The sequence below is a fragment of the Vicugna pacos genome, unplaced genomic scaffold, assembly GCF_048564905.1.
Source record: "Vicugna pacos unplaced genomic scaffold, VicPac4 scaffold_19, whole genome shotgun sequence".
NCBI classification, from domain to species: domain Eukaryota; kingdom Metazoa; phylum Chordata; class Mammalia; order Artiodactyla; family Camelidae; genus Vicugna; species Vicugna pacos.
In genome coordinates this window covers 55,093,492-55,119,319 of record NW_027328740.1, presented here as the reverse complement: position 1 = coordinate 55,119,319, position 25,828 = coordinate 55,093,492, and the positions used below count along the sequence as shown (strand labels likewise).

Genomic DNA, 25,828 nt, shown 5'->3' with positions numbered 1-25,828 from the left:
AATCAAATGTAATCACATCATATGCTTAAAAGTCACATGAATCACTGTAAGTTAATAGAGGCCTGATTTTTATCCAAGCACATACCATATTTTAGAATACAAAGTTGAGATATCAAGTCATGAGGAAAATACTATTGCACCTATAAAAATGATCTTGAATGATTCTTGAAAAATAATTAAAATGCAATTCCTACTTACATGGTTCAAAAATCTAAATATAAAATATAAAACAATAAAAAAATTTAAAAATTAAATGCTGAAAAAATGTGGGATATTTTAGTAATGGTGAAACAAGGAAATTCTTCCTAAACAAGACATAAAAGCAAGAAAATATGGATAGATTTAATTATACAAATATAAACATATTTCTACATGGCCAAGAATATTCTGCACAGTATAGAAACAACAAAATCAAATAACAAGCTAGAAGATAATTCCACATACATGGAAAAGGAAATCATTTCCTTAGTACATAAATAAATTCTAAAAATTGATATGGAAAAAAATCAGCAATCAAATAAAACACATAAATCACTAATAGGCAATTCATGTAAACGAATACAAATCATTTTAAACATTTGAATAGGTACCCAAATTCAATTCTACTTATTTATAATTAAAGTATACAAATGAAACACAATTTCCTTAATCAGACTGTTATATACCCAAAATATTTATCAAGCAATGGTTTTTGAGAATTCAGGCAAACAGATATTTTCCAGAATGAAGAGGGTAGTGAGTTTGATACAAGCTCATGGATGGCATTTTTTCAATAACTATGAACATCAACATTTTAAATACATAAACCAATTGACTCAACAATTCCACCACTGGGAACTCATACTTAGAAAATTTCAAAAAGACTTAATTGAAGAACTGCTTGTCATGGAGAAAGACTGAAGAAAGCATGAAGAAGATGGATACATCAGTGTCACTGTATATTTATAAAGAAGTTAAGCAGTATGAGGAGACTGAGAATGAGGTAGATCTATAGATTGGTATATGAAGACGTCCAGGAGGCTGAGTATTAAATAGCAAAATTCATACACAGAGACATCATCACAAACACATCTATGAAAATACGCTAATTTTTGCAAAGATTATAACTTGAAGAATCTTAAGAACAGAGTGACTGCATTTGAAGAAATGGGAGATACTGCTATAGGAGGATTAAGAGATTTATTCTACATATTCCCTTTTGTATCAATTCTATTTTAATATTTATTATTATCCACTATTTTCAGTTTCTTATTTTCAAAAGTAGAGTATTACACTAAAAATAGGATATGTAAAGCAAATGAAATTGAATAAAGAGGAAAGTCTGTACAGTATTAAATATTTTAACAAATATAGGAATGAAGATAAAAGACAGAAATCTGACTGACAACAAAAATAAGAATAAGAAAGTAAAAATAAATACAGAAATTAACTAAAAAATAGTGCACCTCTATAATATTCATTGACTAATACATTGCATAACATTTGCTGACTCTCAACTGTAAATGCATTCCACCCTTCCAGATGCAGTGTTAAATTAGACACTATTAGAGTTTACATTTTAGCAGGGAAACTGTTACCAAATGCACAAGTATATACTTCATTCTTTAATTATAATTATCATAAATCTCTTTAGAAAAGGACATTTTACTTCAGATTTATGAAGACTTTTACATTCCAAGGAGATTGGCCTTAATGCTAATTTTATTGCTTCATCATGGATGAAGCACTTATTTACTACTTGATATGACATATTTTTCTCCAGAGTTTCTTCATAACATTAGTCATCTCAGAATTTCTTGGGCTGTAGGTAAATGGGTTCAGCATGGGGCTTATGACTGTATAAAACACACTTAATGATTTGTCAACAGAGAACGTCTTAGCAGGTCTTGCATACATGAAAATAAAGGGAGCAAAGAAACAGACAACCACAGGAATGTGGGAAACACAGGTCTGGAGGGCTTTCTGCCTCCCTTCCTGACTCAGGTTCTTTAGAGAGTGCAAGATGACTCCATAAGAGATGAGTAAGAGCAGGAATAAAATACTGCACATCAGTCCTCCATTGGCCACCACTAAGATGCCAGTGACAAAGGTGTCAGTACAGACAAGTTTCAACAAGGGGAACATATCGCACATAAAGTGATCAATGACATTGGGGCCACAGAATGGGAGCACATAAATAGTACTAAGTTGAATAATTGAGTGCAGAAAACCTCCAACATAGGACACCACCAGCAACACAACACACACCCTTTGCCTCATGATAACCAAATAATGCAAAGGCTTACAAATGGCCACATAGAAATCATAGGCCATCACCAACAGAAGAACAATCTCTGACCCACCAAAAAAGTGCTCAGTAAAAAGCTGAGTCATGCAAGATTCAAAGGATATGATGTTTTCCCCAAAGAAGAAGTCTGAAATAAATCTGGGGGAACTAGAATAGGAATAAATTAGATCTATAAATGATAAGCTAGCAAGAAAAAAGTACATTGGTGCATTGAGGGTCTTACTGACAGTAATTGTCACCACAATGAGCAGGCTGCCCACCACAGTCAAAATGTAGAAAAGCAAGAACATGACAATAAGGACTTTCTGCTTCTTTGGATTCTGTGTGAGGCCCAGGGGGATGAAATAAGTTACATTGTTCCTTGGTTCCATCTAGTCTGTACAGGAGCTGACTTCACATATTAGAAGCAGTTTAGCTACAAAACAAGGGGGACAATACTTAAATGCATTGTAAGTATAATCCTTTATTTATCCATTCAATTAAAACAATTTGTATGGAGTATTTGTTTGTATCCAATGGATCATAGACATGTGATTACCAAGTTGAATAAGGCAGAGTTTCTTATGCACAGTGATATGATACAAAATAGAGATTAGATCCATGTAATAAGTACCATTGTAAGGATATTCACACAACACTAAGGTAACAGTGTAGGAATATATCAATCAAACTAAAATCAAAGAAAGTTTCCCAGAGAAAGGAATGCTTTAACTGAGTTTTAAATGAAAAAGTGAAAAAACAAAAGAAGATGGGAAGGGAATTCCCTAAAATAGTACACCATTTACAATGTCATAAAAGTGTAATAATTTAACTTCATTTAAGCTAAATTACACATTCAGTGTGAGTAGATCAAATTATAAATAGAAGGTAACTGTCCTGAATTGCCTCAAACCACACAGAAAATTCTTAGGGTTTATAGATGGATATTCCTCCTTTTCCTGACCAATAAATGCTGAAGCACTTTAATTTTGTGTCCCAATCTTCTATCTTTCCATTTATTTTTAACCTTGTATAGGCAGCATCTCCAATTTTTGGCATCTACAATTGGATATCAATTTAACCTACATAAAAATAATTTTAAAATTTTCTGTAATAAAAAGGAGTTTCCGTATCATTAAATTGCTTAGACAAATAACCTCCTAGTGTTCTTCACTCCCTATTGTTCTCATATTATTGATAGTTTTAACACATCCTTTTGTCTCCATTTTCAAAATATATCACAAATCTGATCATTCCCTACACCCTCATTTCCTTACTGGCCCACTGCAATATCCTTCTTTCATATCCGTCTTTCCACTTTTATTCTGGCCTCCAAAAATTTATTCTCTTGAATCCACCCATATGATCCTCTTTAAATCTTGCTCTTATTATATCACTATATGTCTCAAAACTCCTATAGTGGATTCCAATCAAGCCCTCACAATTTAATATGTCATATTTAAATGTTTAATAACAGGAGCTGTAACCCCCACTTCGTAGTTGAAGAAATTAAGGCTCAGAACATCCAATTAATTTTCCAAGGCCTCACATTTTTAAGTGATAAAACTACAATTGAATCTGTTTGATTTATTTCAAAGTAATTTAATTTCTTACATAATGAAGACAGTCACACAATTGTCAAGCCTGGTTCCCAATACTTACTGTTAGACATACCTTGTGGAGGCTTGTTCACTATCTGGAGGAAGGCTTTTTAAGTTACTCACAAAGACTTGGAAATCATCCATCATCCAGTTTGAAAACAGAGGACATAGGCTGCATTATTACTTGAGGATCTCTTTTATTTCATTCAACTTTCTGTCCATTTTCTCTGAGGAGTTTTCTGATTATTCAGAAGATTATTTTTATTTGCACTATGAATTATATAAAAAAATCCCTCAGTGTGTGAGCACACACACGCACATACACACACATGATTTATCACACTGGAAATTTATCACACACACAAAAAAACTAGCAAATCTTGTGTTTACATAGAAAGACTGCAACCAGTCATTGGACAAGAAAAGGTGTCTCTAGTAACCTTACTCTACTAACTTCAAAATTTAAAAATAACTTTCAATGTCATTCTAAGTGAAGAAGCCAGGAAGAGAAAGAAAAATACCATATGAGATTGTTCATATATGGAATCTAAAATAAAATAAAATAAAATAAAATAAAATAAAATAAAATAAAATAAATTAAAGAACATAAATACAAAACAGAAACAGACTCATAGACATAGAATAAAAACTTGTGGTTCCAGGGGGAGACAGGTGGGAAGGGATAGACTGGGAGTTCAAAAATTTGTAGATACTGACAGACATATGCAGAATAGATAAACAAGACTATACTGTATAGCCAAGGGATGTATATACAAGATGTTGTGTCAGCTCACAGCGAAAAAGAATGTGAAAATGAATATATGTATATTTATGTATAACTGAAAAATTGTGCTGTACACTGGAATTTGACACAACATTGTAAAATGACTATAATGCAATAAAAAGAAGTTTAAAAAAAAAGAATTCTGAGACCCAGTAAAGCAAGGTTTAATGAGAAAATAGATAAATTAAAAAAATAAAAATATTACTCAATTGCTCAGTCCTTCTCACTGTATTATGTTGCAGAGCCAGACTAGCTGGTTGGTTGTGAGAGACATTCTTCTGCTTTTCTTTTTCTAATGCAATGCTTTAATTCTAACAAAGGACCAACTAAAATGTTCTATCTGTTCTTAAAAACATAGCATCTCTTTCCTGATATTGGCAAAGATCACTGGGCATTTTATCCCTTCTAACCTGATTTATCATTGAGTCTTAGAATTGGAATGTGTCCAAAACTGATCCTCATTTAATTAAACTCACTGTGATTTTCCACAAAGTTTTAAAAGTATATCTTTATATAAAGATCCGATTAGGTCAAATCATATAACTAGGTCAGGAAAGTGTAATATGGAGAAAAAATAGCTTTAAAAATATTATGATGTTAATGCTAGTGAAAAATATGATACCAGCCCAGTCATTTTGTTCCAATTAGTTTAAATGATCATGTATTTTCCAATCTGTCACAATAAGATTTTCTTTTCTTTTATTTAATACCAAATTTATTTTGCCTTGAAGTTTGGTTAGATGTATAAAATATTATCACCAATATAGATATAATAACTAATTAAGTATCCATATTTTATAATTTAAAATACCTATTTAATGCCAGGAACTGTACTGTGAGTGAAAACACAGCCATTAATAAATAAAACAGGGGAGGAAATCATGTTAAATTTCCTTCCTACATGGATCTCAGATTCTTATTTTAGAGTCAAAAAATAAAAGAAAATTTAATAAAGTAATGATGGTCTTATGTACTGCTTATAAGACAACAAATAGGGCACTGCAACAGAAATAAGAGGGAGGATTCTACTATGTAATCAGAGAAGGCATTACTTAAAAGGTGACAAACTGAGATCCAAAGGATAGGAAGTGGCTACCATTGGAAGCACTGTTACAGAAAGTAAAGTTAAGGAAAATTTAATTAAGTAAATCATATCATCTAGAAGATGACAGGATTTATAGATAGAATACCAAAAATATGTCAAAGGAAAATTTTTGCAGTACTATGTTTTTTTAAAAAGTGGTGAGAGTGTTCACTCTTGTCTTGCTCCTGAATTTAATGGAAAAGCTTTCAACCTTCCAAAGTTGAGTCTGATTTGAGCTGTGGAATGGTCATAAATGGCCTTTATTATGTTGAGATACAGCCCTTCTATTTTTTTAATCATGAATGAATGTTGAATTTCTATACTATAAATGAACAAATCAAAGACTAAACACTTCCATTTACAGTAGCATCAAAAAGAATAAAAGACTTAAGAATAAATTTATTCAAGTAGGCAAAAGTCTTGCACTCTGAAAACTACAAAAGATTGCTGAAAGATATTATAGAAGACACACATAAATGGAAAACATTCATGAGTTGGAAAATTTAGCATTACTGAGATGACAATACAACCTAAAGTGATATACACATTCAGTGAAATCCATATTAAAATCCCAAAAATGTTTCTTTGCAGAAATAGAAAAAAAAATCCATCTTAAAATTCATATGAAATTGCAAGGGATCCAAACCAAATAGTCAAAACAAACTTGAAAATGTGAATGAATCTGGGGATTTACTATTCCTGATACTAAAACATACTACAAAACTATGATAATCATAGCAGTGTGGAATTGACATAAAGACAGACATATAGGAGGGAATGGCCAATAGGCAGAGTAGGAAGACCCTGAGCTCACTTCCTCCCATGGGGGCACCAAAATTACAACTATTTTTAGAGCAGCTACTAATGAGAACATTCTGAATGCTAGAAAAATTTCCTCTACAATAAAAGATATAAATAAGGAACTACAACAAATAGGAAGATTGGAGACAGTTCAGTCAAGACCCTTACCCCCAGGTAAGTAACCCATAAAGGGGAGGATAATTACAGTAGCAGAATTTCTCCCTAAGGAGTGAAGATCCTGAACCCACATCAAGCTCCTCAGCCAAGGAGTCCTGCATTTGAAAGATGAGCCCCCAAGTTTGAAGGCCAGTTTGGTCTACCTTTGGGATAACCAGTAGAAGACTGTGGGAAGTAGAGACTACAAACAAAAAGAGCTCTTCCAAAAATCACACACACTCCAACACCGAGGGCATAAATAGTCATTTGAAAGGAGCTTGAGTCAGACTCATTTGCTGATCTTAGAGATCCTCCTGGGGAGGTAAGAAAAATTGGGACTCATGTTAGGGACAAAGACATTGGCAGGAGCCATTTGGGGGAGCTATCTCATGACAAGAGCACTGATGCTTGCACATTGCATTTTGGAACATTCCCTCTAGTGTTTTAGTGGTTGGGCCCAGCCCAGCCCACCAGCTAGTGTGCACCAGACCTAAGAAGCCTCAGACCAAGCAGCAAGGTGGGTGGGGGCATAACCTCACCACCAGAAGGCTGGTTACTGTAGGGAATCCTGAGACCCCAGTCACCTTGGAACCATTCTCGTCCACTAGGGGATGGGCATCAGACCGAGGATCCCGTGTCCCCCCACCCCCATGCATGTGCATGCCAGCAGCAGATTCTGAACCTATAGACCCTGCCACCAGAGACCCCAGGACCTGGCTCCACCCACCAGTGGGAGGACACAAGCCCCAGGATCCACTGGGCAATGGCCTAGAACACCAGTTAGTGGACATCAGCCCTGGAAACACCAGTGTCCTTTAGGTATCCATGTCAGGACTCAGACCCACTCACCAAGCAGAAGATGCCAGCCTCAGGACACCCTTTGCCCTAGGCCTACCAACCAGCAATCCAGCACCAGCTCTGGGACCCCCAGACCCCACAGCCAGAGACCTCGGGACTTAGCTTCATTACCAGTGTACTGACACTAGCCCAAGTGCCCAGCCTCACCCACTAGGGGCCAGGGGCCAGCCCTGATACCCAACAGGCCCCAGCTACACACCAGGCATGAACTTTCACTTATTTTGTTTTATTGAAGTATAGTTGACTTACAATGTTGTGTTGGTTTCTGGTGAACAGCATAGTTACTCAGTTATACAGATATATGTATATATTCTTTTTGATATTCTTTTTTCATTATAGGTTATTATAGATGATAGTTTCATTTATTTTTAAGTGAAAAAAAAACTCTAGATCTTCTAATCGGAAAAGAAATGAATAGAGTGAATAAAGCACTTCCAAATTATGAGAATTGGAGATCATTCATGGATACTGGAGTAGACATGGTTGGGATCAAGGATTAACCACCTATGCTGGGATGTAGGGATGTAGAAACCAGATTCAGGATGAATCTCTCCACGTACTTCTAAAATTCCATGCTGCCCCAAATTTACAAACATAATTTTCTTTAAGCACTTAAAAGTATTTTCCCACATTTGCATATATCCCCACATAGGGTGTATACATTTTCAGATAAGATGTGAAGTAGAAATACACATTCTTCTTGTCATAAGGATAAATAAATTTTCCTCACACATCTATTGAATAATTATTGTTCCCACTACCATGCAATACCACTACTTTCATATATAAAATATATATATTTACTAACCTATTCCTTATGTTCCTATTTTGTTCAGTAAGTGTACGTATTGGAGATCAGCAGAGAATCACAATTGGGGACTGCAACCTTAGCAAGCCATATGCCAGCTCTGCATGGCAAAGAAATAAAAATGTTTTTATGGGGAGGAAAAGAAAGTTGAGAGCGTTATAGTAACCATCTCCTCAACTCAGGAGTCTCCCAAGATCTTCTGAGGTATCCCTCTGTGTACTGCAGCATGGAAACTTTTCCAAGGTAATAAACTGGAAAAACTGTAGAGCTCAAATTTTTGTTTTCAACTGCACATTGATCACTGCCAATTGTTCCTGACATCTACTGTCTTTAAAATAATTGTTTCATATTTTCAGGTTTGTTTGCTTGTTTTTATAAAAACCTATACATGACTATGGCAGTTTTTCTAATGCATTCAAATAACTGGAAATAATCAAAATATATTTTAATGAAGAAATGAATAAATAAACTGTGATATAGCCATAAAATTGAATACTATTCAGCAGTAAAATAAATGGGCTATTGATAAACACAATAATAAGCATAAATCTCAAATGCATGATAATAATAATATCAAGAAGCCAGACTGAAAAGATTAGATACTGGACATGATCTTACATATAGAAGACATAATAAATTGCACCCCAAATTGTTAGAACTAATAAACAATTCAGCAAAGTTGTAAATACAAAAATAGCATAAAAACAGTTGCATTTATATATACAAGAAATGACCTATCAGAAAAAGAATTCAAGGAAATAATCCTATTCACAACAGCATCAGAAAGGGTGGAATAATTTGGAATGAATTTAACCAAAGAGGTGAAAGATTTGTGCACTGAAAATTGTGTGGCATTGATGAAAAAAACTGACACAAATAAATGGAAAGATGTTCCATGTTCATGAATGGAAAAATAAATATTGGTAAAATGTCCACACTATCTAAAGCAATTTACAGATTCAAAATTATCCCCATCAAATTTCCAATGGCATTTTTCAGAGAAATACAAGAAAAAAACTCATTAAATTCATATAGAACCACATAAGACCCCAAATAGCCAAGCAATTTTGAGAGAGGAAAACAAAGCTTGAGACACTACACTTTCTGATTTCTAAATATATTACAAATCTTTAGTAATCAAAACAGCATGGTAATAGGATAAAAACAGCTACATAGACAAGTGAAACTCAACAGCAAGGTTAGAAATAAACCCACACATATATGGTCAAATGGTCAGTGAAAAGAGAGGCATGAATACACTGTGGGAAAAGGAAAAGGCTCTACTTTGAGTTGGGAAAACTGCTTATCCAAATGCAGAAGAATGAATCTGTACCCTGTTTATGGTTTGAATGTATATATTCCCCAAAATTCATATGCTGAAATTTGATTGCCCAAGATGATAATGTGAGGCACTAGAGCATTTGGAGGGTGATTAAACCAAAAGGGCAAGGCCCTCATTAAAGAAATTAATGTCTTATAAAAGAGGAATGTTTGATGTGGGCATATAAGAATTGGAACCCTTGTCCTCTGTTGGTGGGAATACAAACTGATGCAAACACCATGGAAAACAGCATGGAGGTTTCTAAAATAATTAAAGATTAAAAATACTATATCATCCCACAATTCCACTTCTGGGTATATATCCAAAGGAAATGACAGCAGTATCATCAAAGATATCTGCATTCCCATGTTAAGTGAAGCATTATTCACAACAGCTAAAATATGAAAACAACCCAAGTGTCTGACAACACACGACAATGCATTGTTTCTATAACAATGGAATATTATTCAACCATAAAAAGAAGACCATGTCTTTTGGAACATGGATGAACTGGGAAGACACAAAGTGAAATAAACCAGATACAGAGAGAAAAATAATGTATTATCTCACTAACAAGTAGAAACTTGAGGGGAAGAAAAAGCAAACTCAAAGCAGTAGAGAGTAAATGTTGATTGCCAGGAGTTGGAGGGGAATGAGGATATGTTAGTTCAAAGGTTACAAATTTCCAGTTATAAGATGAATAAGTTCTGAGGGTCTAATATACAGCATAATGCTGTATGATATACTGTATTGTATATTTGAAATTTACTAAGAGTAAGGAATGTTTTAATTAGCTCCACTGTGGTAATCACTTCAAAGTGTATATGTATGTAAAATCATCACATTGTACATCTGCAATATATACAACTTTAAGTTGTTAACTATACCTCAGTAAAGCTGGGAGAACAATGTTACATACTATGTGATTCAATTTATATGACATTCTGGGAAAAGACAAAACTCTAGAATTGGAAATGGATCTGTGTTTACCAGGACCTGGAAGTGAAGGCAAGAGAAGGTTACAGAGGGTCATGGAAACACTTTTGGTGATGAAGCATTCTGCATGTTGATTGTGATAATGATTGCAGAACTTATGCATTTATCAGAACTTTTAGTACTTAGACTGAAAAGGATGAATGATATACTGTGAAAACTGTATCTTATCTAAAAAGTTAAAAAAAATTCTATATTGAAAGAACAGATACTTGGAAAATGCAATAGATAATAAGATCCTTTTAAAATAACAGCATAAAAAATTCAGAAAGACTAAACTTTATATATACTGGAAACATGCTAGATATTATTAACATAAAAGATGACGTAAGTGGAAAGACCTACCAGTTTGTGAATAAGAATTCTCTAAAGATCCAAATTCTTTCTCAATAAAATCTTATTCAAAATACTAACTGAACATAGTTTTTACTAGACTAGCTTGTTGAAACTAAATTTCAAAGCATTAATATATAAGAATAGTAATAATTCTGATAAGAAATAGTAATGAAGGAATCCTATACTGATAAGGTATCAAAGTGTATTTTAAATCAAATGTAATTGCATCCTCTGTTACATGGAACATGAACAAAGAGACCAATGGAAGATAATAGAAGCTTCAATTGGATGTAATGCATACCATATTTTAGAATGCATAGTTGGGATAGCAAAGCCATGGGGAAAAATAATCATGTATTGATAAGAATGCCAATCCAAAAAAATAATTAAAATGTAATATCTACTTAACTCCTTACAACAAAATTAAGTGCAGCTGGTTTAAAAATACAGACATAAAATTTAAAAAGCAAAAAGACTTAAAAATTAAATGTGAAAAAATGTGGAAGAATATTTTGGTAACATTTGAATAGGAAAATTCTTACTAAGCAAGACACAGAAACTATAAAATATGGATATATTTGATTATGTAAAATTTAAAATATTTTGACATGGCCAAAACGATTCTGCACAGTATAGAAATAAGAAAAATAAATAAGAAGCTGGAAAAATAATAATTCTACCTACATAGTAAATTGGATAACTTCTTTATTATTATAATTAAATTATAAAAATCAATATGAAAAAGATCAGCAATCAAATAAAACACATAAAATCCATTAATAGGCAATTCATGAAAGAGGAATACAAATCATTTAAAACACTTGAATAAATGCTCAAATTCAATTATATTCATTTGTAATTAAAGTATACAAATGAAACACAATTTCTTTAATCAGACTGAAATACTACAAATGTTTATCAACACTGGCTGTTGAGAATGTCATAAAAAGGTATTCTCCAGAATTAGGAAAGTAGTGAGTTTGGTACAAACTCATAGATGGCATTTTGTCAATAACTATGAACATCAACATTTTAAATGTATGTATCAATTGACTCAGCAATTCCACCGCTGGGAACTCAAACTTAAGAAATTTCAAAAAGACTTCATTGCAAAATTATTTGTCATAGAAGACTGAAGAAAACATGAAGGGGACTGGATTCATCGGTGTTAGTGATCTTTAAAAAGAAATTAAGCAGTTTGAAGAAACTGAGAGTGAGTTAGATCTGTAGACTGGTATATGAAGATGCTCAGGAGGCTGAGTAGTAAATAGCAAAATTTATACACAGAGACATCATTGTGAACACATATGTAAAAATATACATATTTTTGCAAATATTATTATTGGAAGAATCTTAGAGGATAATGACTGCATCTGGAAAAACTGGAAGACTGTAATTTAGGATGAGTAGGAGGTTTATTCCAAGTTATTCCATTTTGCACAGATTTCATTTTTAATATGTATTATCATTATTATCTATTAGCTTTCAATTTTTAATTTAGAAAATTAAATATTACACTAAAAATGTTATATTGAATAAAAGAATAATCTGTATAACATTAAACATTCTAAATTTACAATAAAAACAATGAAGATAAGTGATAAGAATCTGAGTAACATAAAACTAAGAATGAGAAAGAATTAAAAGTAAATATAGCAATTAAGTAAAAATTAATGAAACTTTATAAAATTGAGTTGACTACTTTATTACATATCATTTACTGACTCCCTACTGTAAATGCATTCCAAACTTCTAGGTGCACTGATAAACCAGACATTATAGAGTTTATATTTTAGCAGGAAAGCTAGTATTAATAGCAGAAGGATACAGTTCATTTTTGAATTATAATGATCACAAATTCTTCAGAGAAAAGGAAAGCTTGCATCAGATTTATGAATACTTTCATATTCCAAGGAGGCTCGTTCTAGTGCTAAATTCTTTCCTTTATGATGGATAATGTGCTTATTTATTACTTGATCTCACTTTTTTTCTGCAGAGCTTCTTCATAGCATTAGTCATCTCAGAATTTCTTAGACTGTAGATAAATGGGTTCAGCACGGGGCTTATGACTGTATAAAACACATTTAAAAATTTGTCAATAGGGAAGGTCTTAGCAGGTCTTGCATACATGAAAATACAAGGAACAAAGAAGCAGACAACCACAGCAATGTGGGAAACACAGGTCTGGAGGGCTTTCTGCCTCCCTTCCTGACTCAGGTTCTTTAGAGAGTGCAAGATGATTACATAAGAGATGAGTAAGAGCAGAAAAAAAATACTGCACATCAGTCCTCCATTGGCCACCACTAAGATGCCAGTGACAAAGGTGTCAGTACAGATGAGTTTCAACAAGGGGAACATATCACACATAAAATGATCAATGACATTGGGGCCACAGAATGGGAGCACATAAATAGTGCCAAGATGAATTACTGAGTGCAGAAAACCTCCAACACAGGACACCACCAGCAACACAACACACACCCTTTGCCTCATGATAACCAAATAATGCAAGGGCTTACAGATGGCCACATAGAAATCATAGGCCATCACCAACAGAAGAACAATCTCTGACCCACCAAAAAAGTGTTCTGTAAAAAGCTGAGTCATGCAAGATTCAAAGGATATGGTGTTTTCCCCAAAGAAGAAGTCTGAAATCAATCTGGGGGAACTAGAAGAAGAATAAATTAGATCTATAAATGATAAGCTAGCAAGAAAAATGTACATCGATGAGTTCAGAGTCTTACTGACAGTAATTGTAACGACAATGAGCAGGTTACCCACCATAGTCAAAATGCTGAAAAGCAAGAACATGACAAAAAGGAATTTCTGTTCCTTTGGATTCTGTGTGAGGCCCAAGAGAACAAAGTTAGTTACATTTTTCCTTGGTTCCATTTAGTCTGTACACAAGCTGACTTCACATATTAGAAGCAGTTTACCTACAAAACAATGGGGGACATTTAAATGCATTATAAGGTTAATTGTTTTATCTATTCAATTAAAAGAATGTGTATGGAGTATTTGTTCATGTCCAATGTGCCATTGACATTGTGAATACCAAGTTGAATAAGGCATCGTTCCCCAACGTCAGTGATAGGATACATGACAGGGGATCAGACAATTCCAGACCCATGTAATAAGTACCATTAAAAGGATATTCACACAATGCTAAGAGTGTAGGAATATGTCAATCAAACTGAAATCAGAGAAGGCTTCTTATGTAAAGCAATGATTTAGCTGAGTTTTTTTTTTTAAGTGAAAGAACAAGAAAAGATGGGAAAGGAATTTCATGAAAAGGTACACGACTTATAAAGTCACAAAAGTATAATACTTGAGACTCACTTAAGGTGATTTACATTATCAGTATGAGTAGATCTAACCATAAATAGGTGTTCTCTATCCTGAATTGTGTCAAACCTCAGCGATAATTCTTCAGGGTCTCTAGGTGGGTATTTCCCTTTTCCTGAGCAATAAATACTGCAGCAGTCCAATGTTGCATCTCCAGGCTTTCTCTCTCCCCTAATTTTCAAGCCTGTATGTGCAACATCTCTAATTTTGGACATCCAACTGAATTGAAATTTAGCATTTGTAAAACTAACTTTTAATTGTCCATAATAAACATAAACATTTCCTATACCTAAAATTTAATAGATATTCCCTATTCATCTCATTAAATGGCTATCATTTTCTATGTTATGTTTTTACAAAAAAATTCACAGTGTTCTTCACTGTTGCAACTCTCATACAACTTAAACACATCCTATTGTCTCTACTTTTGAAATATATCACAAATTTGATCACTCTCTACCCATTAGTTCCTTTTGGGTTCACTGCAATAATCTCCTGACTCCACTTTTATTCTGGCCTCCAAAAACTGCTTCTCCTGAAGCAGCACAAACTGTCCTTTATAATCTTATTCTGATGACATCACCCTGTTGTTCAAAACTCCTACAGTATATTCCAGTCACACACACTCATGATTTAATGTATCAATTTAGTATTTACAGTAACAAGAAATGTAATACCCATTTCATAACTGAAGAAACTAAGGCTCAGAACATCTGATTAATTTCCCCAAGGCCACCCATTTTTAAGTGATCAATCTAGAATTGGAAACTAAGTTTGATTTATTTCAAAATAATTTAATTTTTTACATAATGAAGAAGGTCACACAATAGTGAGCCTGGTTCCCACTATTTACAGTTAGATATACCTTGTACAGATTTATTCACAATCTGAAGGTTTTAACTCAGTATGTGGCCCTGGAATTCTTTCATTGCTAACAGAGGGGGAAAGGTTGCATTATGACTTGGGGATATAGTTTATTTCATTTGGCTGGCTGTCCTTTTTCTTGGTAGAGTCTTATGATTACCTGGAAGGTCATTTTTATGTGCACAATAGATTATTTAAAAGGAATTCCATGTTGTGCACAGAGAAGCAAGTTTATAGTGTTAGGAAATTTATCAAAAAGACCAGCAAATCCTATATTTACATAGAAAGATAGCAACTAGTCATTTCCTGGGTAAATGTTTCACAAGTAGCTTCTTTCCCATGAATTTCAAAAAGAAAAATAACATTTGATTGTTTAACCCTTCTCACACCTTCAGTGTAACATGACTAAACTAGTTGACTTGTTATTTTTGAAAGACATTCCTGTGATTTATTTTATGTCATGCTTTAAGCCTAAGAAAGGAACTCCTAAAAAATTTGTGTAGTTCCTAAGTGGATACTGTCTTCTTCCAGATAGAGGTGAAGATCACGAGACTTTTTGTCCCTTCTAAACACATTTCTCATTGAGTCTCAGAATTGGAAAGTGTCCAAAACCGATTCTTGCTTAATTAATTCACTGGGATTTTCAACAAAATTTTAAAAGAACATCTATATGTAAAGCTATTACTAGATCAAATCAAGTAATTAGGGTCAGAAAGACATAACATGGAGGAAAAATATAGCTTTAGAGCCCTTATGAGACTAATGCCAATCCAGAATAAAATTTAAACCCAGTCATTTTCTTCCAGTGAATTTACTTATTCTGTATTTCCTCACCTGTCATAGCAAGATTTTCCTTCTTTTTATTTAGTACTCAATGAAATCAGCTAAAAGTTTGGTTAGATATAAAAATTGTATCATCAATTTAAAAGTAATAATTATTTATCCTACTATAAATTGTTTTTAAAAAATTTAGGGCACCCATTTTATGCCAGCAACTGTGCCATGAGTGAGGACACAATGATTAATAAAACTGGATGGGGGGAATCATATAAAAGGTCTTCCCTGTATGATCTTATATTCTTATATACAAAGTCAAACAATAAAAGGAGATGATTTAATAAAGTAATTATAGTTTTATTCACCCCTTAGAAGATAACAAATAGGGTACTGTGACAGAAATAAGAGGGAGAATTCTACCATGGATAATGTAATCAGGGACAATGTTTCTTAAAATGTGATTAAGCTGAGATCCAAAGGATAGGAAGTGGCTACCACTGAAGCACTGTTACAGACAGTAAAGTTAAGTAAATATTAGTTAAGTAAAATTATATCTCTTCAGAGATGGCATGATTTATACGTAGAAAACTCAAAAATTTTTCATAGAAATTTTTAAATTTTGCTACTGAGAGTGTGCACTCTTGTCTTTTCCAGGTGTTAATGGGAAAGCTTTCCACCTTTCAATGCTGAGGATGGTGTGCACTGTGGATCTGCCATATACAGTGTTTGCTATGTTGAGGTGCTTTTCTTCTACACCCAATTTGTTGAGAGGTTTTTCCATGAAATGATGTTGAATTTCTATACTGTTATGAACAACCCAAGGAAAATTAAGAAAATAATTCCACTTACAAATAACATCAAAAGAGTAATATAGTTAGGAATAAACTTAAACAAGGAGATAAAAGTCTTGAACATTGAAAACTGCAAAATGTTGCTGAAAGATGTTATAGAACACACACATATCGGGAGAGACACATATGAGCTGGAATATTTAGTATTATTAAAATGTTAATACTACCTCAAGTAATCTACAGACTCAATGCAATCCCTATCAAAATCCCAAAAATGTTTTTTGCAGAAATAGAAAAATCCATGCTAAAATTCATATGGAATCTCGGGGGGACTCCAAATTGCCAAAACAATATTTGAAAACAAAGAAATTGGAGGTCTCATACTTCATGATTCTAAAACATTCTACAAAGATTTGGTAATCACAGAACCGGTATTGAAATAAAGATGGACTTGCAGACTAATGGAATAAAATAGACAGCCTAGAAATAAACCTTTGTATATGTGTTTCATAATTTTTGAGGGGGATGCCAAAAGCATTTAATGGGGAAAGGACATTATCCTAAGTGGGAAAAGGCAGTCACAAAAAAACAAATATCATATAAATCCACTTATATGAGGCACTTAAAGTAGTCAAATTCTAGACAGAAAGCAGAATAGGGGTTGTCTGGGGCTCAGTGAGTGGGGATTTTTATTTATTGGGTGTGGAGTTTCCACTTGGGAAGGTGGAAAAGTTCTGGAGGTTGGCAGTGGTGATGTTTGTATAACAATGTGAATAAAATTTTGAAATTATAAATTTTGTTACTTACATTTAATCGCAATTTTTAAAATAAATTTAAGAACAAAAGTGACCTTGTCAACTGGTTTATGATGTGAACATAAACTATGACACGATAGCCCAAAGTATATGCAAAGGTCATTTACATAAGCTACACCAGGGTAATTTGTTTGAGAGGTAAACACATCTTTCCAATAGCAAAATTACTACATTAAAATCTCTAGAACTGTATCCTGAGAATCTGCATTTTACAAGAACCTAATTCTGACAGTAAATTAAACAACCAATTGAGCAATACATAAATTTAAATAAAAATTTTATAATCGTAGGTAATTCCCTACCTGGACCCTCCTCAAAGCCTAGATAACAACATCAACATACTTTTGATAAGCAGTGTTCAGCTGGCCCCAAACCATAAAACTGTCTTCTTTTCTCTTCTCGATTGAAAAGATAAAGTCATTTTATATTGGTTTGATTACTCCCCAAAGTCACTATTTCACTCCAGGACTTCTGGATAGCATTTTTCACCTCTAAATTTTGTATGTAGGTTTAAGCTTAGCAAAGGAATTATCATGACATAAATGTAGCCACAGCTTTACCAGTGAAGAAGGTGGTAGTTGGGTGCAAATATACAAATAATCAGGGCACAAAGACTAAGATGACCACAGTGATGTGAGAGACACATGTGAAGAGGGCTTTGCACCTCCCTCCAAGCTACAGGTCCTTAGGGAGCACAAGATTATCACACAGAAGACCATCATGAGGAAAAAACTGGGGAGATGAACTCACTATTGTCAGCAACATAGAATCCCAGTGTATGTGTCCACACAGACAGTTTCAATAAAGGGTTAAAGTCTCACATGAAGGTTCTATGACATTGGAGCCACAGACTTACAAAATGACTTGTCACAAAAAAATTTAAGAACGACATGAAAAGAAATGGATGCATTAGTTTTAGTATATATATATATAAGGGAGTATTGTGCAGTATGAGAAAAACTAAGAGTTAGATCTAAATGGACTGATATGTAAATACCTTTTAGACATTGCATACAAAAAAAAGTTTACATACACAGAAAAATCACACACATATACTTAGATGCAGTTCTATTTATATAGATTATTACCTGATTAATTTTAAGAAACAGATTAAGTGATTCCCTCTGGTAAAGAGGACTGGAGAATTTATGCTGAGACATAAATAAGAAATCCATTCTACACTTTATCCCATTTTGTATGTTTTTTATTTTGCTCTTTGTTATTATCTAATACACATTAATTTCTTAAAATTAGAATTATACTAAAATTTTTGTGTATAATGCAAATAAAATCTTATTTAAAAAGCCTACATATCATTAAATACTTCAAATATTATTTTAAAAGAATTAAATGACAAGAATCTGTCTCAGAAAAAAGTAAAACAAAATGCATAAATTAATTAAAAACCAGTGTAATTATATAAAAATTTTCTTACTAATTAGTTATATATTGTTGACTCCTCACAATATAGGCATTACATCTTTCTAGGTGAAGTGATAAAAATGACATTATAGACCTTATATTCTACCAGGGAAGGAAACTTACTAACAGCATAATTGTGTAGTTGTATTTTTTAATTATATAGTTGTATTCTTTAGTTATAATTATCATAAATTCTTTGAAGAAAAGGAAGTCAGCATCAGATTTTAGACTCCTGAATTCCAAGACTGTGGCCCCTGATGTCGTACAACTCTCTTCATGGTGGATGATGCACTTATTTACTATGGGATACAATGAATGTTTCCTCTCCAGAGCTTCTTCATGGCATTAGTCATCTCTGAATTTCTGAGTGTAGATTAGAGGGTTCAGCATTGGGGTGATGACTGTATAAAACACACCCAATGATTTGTCAATAGGGAAGGTCTTAGGAGGTCTTGGATACATGAACATACAAAGGACAAAGAAGCAGATAACCACAGTGATGTGGGAAATACAGGTCTGGAGGGCTTTCCACCTTCCTTCCTGACTCAGGTTCTTTAGAGAGTGCAAGATGACTCCATACGAGATAAGTAAGAGCAGAAACACAATAGTGCAGATCAGTCCTCCATTCACTGCCACTAAAAGGCCAGTGATAGAGGTGTCAGTACAAATGAGTTTCAGTAAAGGGTACATATCACACATAAAGTAATCAATAACATTAGGACCACAGAATGGGAGCACGTAAATAGTGCCAAGTTGAATTACTGAGTCCATGAAACCTCCAACCCAGGACACCAGCAGCAGCACAACACACTCTTTGCCTCATGGTAACCAAATAATGCAAGGGCTTACAGATGGCCATGTAGCAGTCATAGGCCATCACCAACAGAAGGAAGACCTCTGACCCACCAAAAAAGTGCTCAGAAAAGAGCTGTATGATACAAGATTGGAAGGACATGGTATTTCCCCCAAGGAACAAGCTCTAAATCAGTTTGGGAGAAGTAGATGAGGAATAAATGACATCCATTAATGATAAGCTAGCAAGAAAAAATTCATTGGTAAATTCAGAGTCTTACTGACAGTTACAGTCACCACAATGAGCAAGTTGCCTCCCATGGTCAAAATGTAGAAGAGCAAGAACATAATAAAAATAACTTTCTGTTCCTTTGGATTCTGTGTGAGGCCCAGAAGGACAAAGTGAGTCACATTGTTCCTTGGTTCCATCTATTCCTTATAGGTGTTGACTTCAGATATTAGGAACGGTTTACCTATAAATCAAATAAAAGAAAATAACCTTTACATGTATTGTAAGCTTTACCTTTTTTATTCATTCAATCAAAAATGCACATGGAGAATCCATCTGAGTCAAGCCTGATATAGACAGGATCACCAAGTTGAACAAAATATGGTTCACTATTCTCAGTGATTTGATATATAATGAGGTGTCAGAGTACAGAGACTAATTTTATTTAAAGTGTACCTATAAATATACTCGTGTGGTAAGGGTTCACAGTTTCAGATCATCTAAATCAACTCTGGATCTGTAAATTCCTCCCAAGGAAAGAAATGCTTTAGCTGAGTTTGAAAGGAGGAGAGAACAAGAGTGGAGGGAAAGGGAATTCTATGAAAAGATGCACATGCATAAAGTCACACAAGTGTGATATTTAGGTGAAGAATCACTTAAGGTAATTTATATATTCAAAGTGGAGAGAACCATTTATGAATGGATCTGTGTATACAACTACCTAATTGACACTTTCAAACAGATATCAATTTAATATTTATTAAAATAAATTTCAAATTTTCCACATAAACCTATTGCTTCCTGGGTGTTCTCCAATTCATTACATGGTACAAAACAGTTTAATGAAAGGAAATGTTAATACTGTGGAATACCTATCATTTTTATGCAAAACTATATATCAGATGCTATATCCATGCTTACATAGGTGTTTTTATATATACATATATACATACATATGTATGTACAACTATAAACATACATATATTAATAAAATCACATTTAATGTGTAACATTTAATCTTTGCTGTAACAAATATTGTTATGCTCATTTTTTAGTTGAAGAAATAAGCTCAGAATATTAAACTCAAAGTCATACATTTTTCAGTGAGAGAAATGGAATTATACTATGGTTGACTTCAAAATTCCTGTGATCCTAGAAAAAATTTTTCAACTTTTCAATTCTTATAAGTTCAAGTTTGTAATTTCCTACATAATACAATAATTTACACAATTCAAAAGCCCGGCTTCCACTATCAACTGTTACAAAGTTACCTTTTGGAGTCTTGTTCACGATCAGCAAGGAGCCTTTTTAACTATGTCATAAGGACCTGGAAATATCTCTTCAATCCAAGGACAAAAAACTACATTATTCCTTAAAGACATATTTGATTTCACATGACTATGTCTGTCCATTTTTTTGCAGAGTCTTCTAAATATTATAAAAAATTATTATTACTTGCGTTGTAGATCTGTTTAAAAGGAATTCCATGATGCAAACAGAAAAACAAAAATTTTTCATATTGAGTAATTTATCAAAAAGGCAAACAAATCTATGTCACATAAGAAGTTAGTAAATATTTTAAAAGGGAAATAGGTCTCAAGTAACTAACCTATAGTAACTAAAATAAGGAAAATTTATGGTGCAGTATTTGTGGCCATCTCATTCTATTGTTTTATTGCAACTACTGTATAAGTTAAAACAGTTCTAAAAAGGATAGCAACTTCTCCCCAATAGAGGCAAAGATCATAGGACATCCTACACCTTCTAACCAGATATATCAAGTCATGCAGTTGGAGTGTATCCAAGACTGATTTGTCCAAGACTTAATTATATTCACTGCGATTTTCCATCAGATCTTAAAAGAACATCTCTATGTAAATATACTGTTAAACCAATTGCATAATTGGGGTCAGGAAGATGTGACAAGGAGAAAAACATAGCCTCAGGACCATTAAGGAACTTTAGCCAGTAGAGAATAAAATATTAACCTTGTCATTTTGTTCCAAGAAAAATGAATTTATCACTTATTTCCTCACTTAACCATGGGAAGATTCTTTCTTTTGATCCAATGCATAATGTTTTCTGCCTGTAAGTGTGGGGCTCTGGATGTTAAATTTTCATCTCCAGTTTAGATTCAAAGCATTATTTATCCAAATTATTATTTGTTAAAAATTTTACTGAGGGCCTACTTGTTTATCAGGCTCTATGCTGTAAGCTAGAGAATATAGCAGTTATTAAACAGAAAAAAAATCAGGAAAAAGGTGCTGCCTGCATTGACCCTATAATACAGTCAGACATTTAAAAAGTGAACAACTTAATAAGATAATTATAATCTGTGATCTTGCTAATAAAACAAAAAACAGGGCATAATGACAGAAAATAAGAGGAAGCATCTACAGCAGATAATAAGGTAGTCAGAAAAGGTCTTTAGAAAATGTAACATTATACCTGAGATCCAAAAGATGAAAAGCTGTAGAATAGATAAATAAGATTATACTGTATAGCACAGGGAAATATATACAAGATCTTATGGTAGTTCACAGAGGAAAAAATGTGACAATGAATATATATATGTACATGTATAACTGAAAAATTGTGCTCTACATTGGAATTTGACACATTGTACAATGATTATAACTCAGTAAAAAATGTTAAAAAAAAGACAAAAAGCAGCTACCAGGTGAAGCTCTGTTACTTGTGTTAAACTCCAACATTGGAAAGAGCTCAGCAAGTTCAAGACACTGAAAAGTCATTGTGCCTGAAGAGAAATAAGAAAGGGAGTGGATAGAACAAACTGAGGTCAAAGAGGTGGACAAGATACGATCTCTGCAGAGCACTACAGGTCTTGGTAAAGAATCTGGATTTCACTTAGTGCTCCTTTAAGGTTAGAGTAAGCAAAGTAAGACAAGCAATTTTTAGTTAAGGAAAATATCCATCTCATAAATAGACCTTTTGCCAAAGTTTACATTGTACGTGGCAAAACTAAGATTTGAACTCAGAATTATCTTTTTGAACACTAAGCTCTTTACCATCATAGTGTACTAAATTTTATCACCTATTCCTCAGCAATGTATGTATGATACATAAAATCCCAATCAACAAAGCAAAACTGGAAAAAGAGATTTTTAATCCAAATATACGTTTAAGATTATAATAACAATAAGTTTTCCACAAATAATACAGGAAAAACATGGTAGACTTTATATTTCAGAGGAAGAAATAGAAAATTAGAGAACCAGACAAGATATGCCAGAGTATTAGAAAGGATCAAAAGAGAAATTGGAAAATAAATACTCTAAAATTCCTATTTTCCCAAAATGCTTTATTTTGCTTTGCAATTTCATAGGTAGTGAACAATTGCATTTTAACAAGAAACAAAACTGGTTCTGATAGTACTTTAACATTTGACTACCAAATTGGCAATAAAAACATCTAAATAGGCTATTTTTATAAGGATGATTTCCTGTTAAGGTCTCCTCAGATTGCCTAATGCCAACATCCACATACCTTTGACAAATAGTGTGCCCTTGGCCCTGAAAATTAGGAATTATCTTCTTTAACTTGTAACCATTTGAGGGATAAAGTTATTTTACATTGTTTTCATTATTTCCCTGATGAAGTCATCTTTTGACTCAGAACTTCTCCATAGCATTTTTAACCTCTGCATATCTTAGGGTATAATAGAGTTTAACACAAAATTTAGCACAGTATAAAATATAGCCATGGCTTAATTAATTGAAAAAGTGATAATTTGAGGCAGATACATACATGTGCAAGGTACAAAGAATAAAATGACCAGAGCGATGTGAGAGGCTTAGGTGGAGAGTACTTTGCACCTACCATCCAAGCTATGAGATTTCAAAGTGTATAGGGTCATGATATAGGAGACCATCAAAAGGAGTAAGTTTAACAGAAAGATGACCCCTTTGTTGGTAGCAACAAAGAGACAAAAAATATGACTGTCCATGTTGATAAGTTTCAACAGAGTTCATGTCACACACAAAATGATCTATGTCACTGGGGCCAAAAAAGGGTGCCAGACTGTGAAGAGGATTTAAACTGCTGGATGGATAAGTCTCCAGCCCAGGTGACTCCCAGAGATGACCACATCTCTATCAGCTTTTGGTGGTCAGGTAGTACAGATGGACACATAGTAGTCATAGGTCATACCCATCAGCAGAATGATGTCTTTATTCCATTGTGTGTTCTTGCCTCCTTTGTCGAAGTTTAGTTGACCAAAAATTTGTGGGTTCATTTCTGGGCTCTCTATTCTGTTCCATTAGGCCATATATCTGTTTTTGTACCAGTACCATACTGTTTTGATTACTGTAGCTCTATAGTATTGTATGAAGTCTGGGAGAGTTATTCCTCCAGCCTCTTTCAGCAGCACCAAAAGATGTTCAGCAAAGTTTTAAGTCATGCACTTACTAAAACATGGTTTTCCTTACAGTAAGAGTGTCAGGACCTTGACGGGGTCAGGGAAGAAGAACAGCCACTATCTATGATGAATAAGTAACACATAAACAACATGTAAAGCATTACCAAAGAGTGTACAAAGGACTAAATGAAAACACCTAACTCTCTTCATGGAGAGGAATTCTCAAATCTCTAAAGATATAAACCCTTCCTAAATTAGTCATCCTAAATAAAAATGCATTGAAAAATAACAGAAATTTTTGTGACTAGCCTAGCTTATTATAAATTTAATTTGATGTCCTAAATTTGCAAGAACAGACATAATGCTGGAAAAGAAGAGTAATGAGGGAGTGTTAGACTTATTATTCTAAATGTATTCTAGATGAATTGCAACTATATCATAAATTAAATGGTACATGACTGAAAAGACCAATGGAACTGAGTCCTGAACTGCATTCAAATATTTATGGAAATTTAGAATACAGTAATATGAGGATTTCAAATTAGTGGTGAAAGATAATTAAGCAACTACAAAAAAAGGTCATTTAGAAAACAATAAAACACAATCTTCTTTAACTATATATGAAAATGAATTATAATTTCTTTAATGAACCTTCTTGTCATATACCAAAAAATATTCACTGGTTGTTGAGAATGGGGACAAGCTGATAGTCTCAGACTATGGGCAGAATTGTAGGTACAACTTCATGAATGGCATTTTGGCAATAACTATGAATATCAACATTTAAATACATATTCCCTGTTGACCCAAAAGTTCTACTTATAGCAACTGACATTTCTAGGAACACATACTTGAGAAGATATATACTTATTGCAGAATTATGTATCATAGAAAAAGATTGAAATGACATGAAAAGTACTGGGTGCATTAATTCAGGAATATTATAAGGGAACATCACATATTATACAAATAACTGAGCATGAGTTATATCTATATAGAGTGGTATGAAAAGATGCTCAAGATGTTGAATAGTAAAATGTAAGTGTTTACATGCAGGCATATATCCACATACACATATGTAAATATGCTTATATGTGCAAAGATTGATACTTGAAACATCTTAAGAAAGAGGCTTTGCACTAACTCTAGGTAAGAACACTGGGAAACACTAAAAAGGATGAAAAAGAAGTTTGGTTTGATTTGGTTTTGCAGGATGTTTTACTAAGCTTTCTAGGCAAAAATCATCCCAATTTTATATGAATACTTTCTCAACTCTTTTTGTAACTTGCCTTTTTACTTTCTTTCAGGTGTTTTTGTTGAACAAAAGTTCTTACTATGGTCAAATTTATCATTCTTTCCTTCTTAGTTTGTTTAGAAATATTTTGAAAGGAGATTTATTTTTCACTT

The 25,828-nt window shown here is 33.3% G+C and overlaps 2 protein-coding genes and 1 pseudogene across 2 annotated transcripts; all 3 read right to left on the bottom strand.

Moving 5' to 3' along the window:
• Nucleotides 1-1,734: 1,734 nt before the first annotated feature.
• Nucleotides 1,735-2,658, bottom strand: LOC140693506 (olfactory receptor 4A47-like). The gene has a single exon (XM_072957324.1). The coding sequence runs from the start codon at nt 2,656-2,658 to the stop codon at nt 1,735-1,737; it is 924 nt and encodes a 307-aa protein (XP_072813425.1).
• A 10,312-nt stretch (nt 2,659-12,970) lies between these two features.
• On the bottom strand, nt 12,971-13,900 carry LOC140693605 (olfactory receptor 4A47-like). The gene has a single exon (XM_072957362.1). It carries the CDS (start codon nt 13,898-13,900, stop codon nt 12,971-12,973), a length of 930 nt encoding a protein of 309 aa, XP_072813463.1.
• Nucleotides 13,901-19,314: 5,414 nt separating this feature from the next.
• Nucleotides 19,315-20,243, bottom strand: LOC140693197 (olfactory receptor 4A47-like; annotated as a pseudogene).
• Between the last annotated feature and the right edge of the window lie 5,585 nt (nt 20,244-25,828).

What these genes read in the sequence shown, in the direction of transcription:
- LOC140693506 (XM_072957324.1), bottom strand. Translation starts at nt 2,658, where the DNA reads ATGGAACCAAGGAACAATGTAACTTATTTCATCCCCCTGGGCCTCACA.
- LOC140693605 (XM_072957362.1), bottom strand. Translation starts at nt 13,900, where the DNA reads ATGGAACCAAGGAAAAATGTAACTAACTTTGTTCTCTTGGGCCTCACA.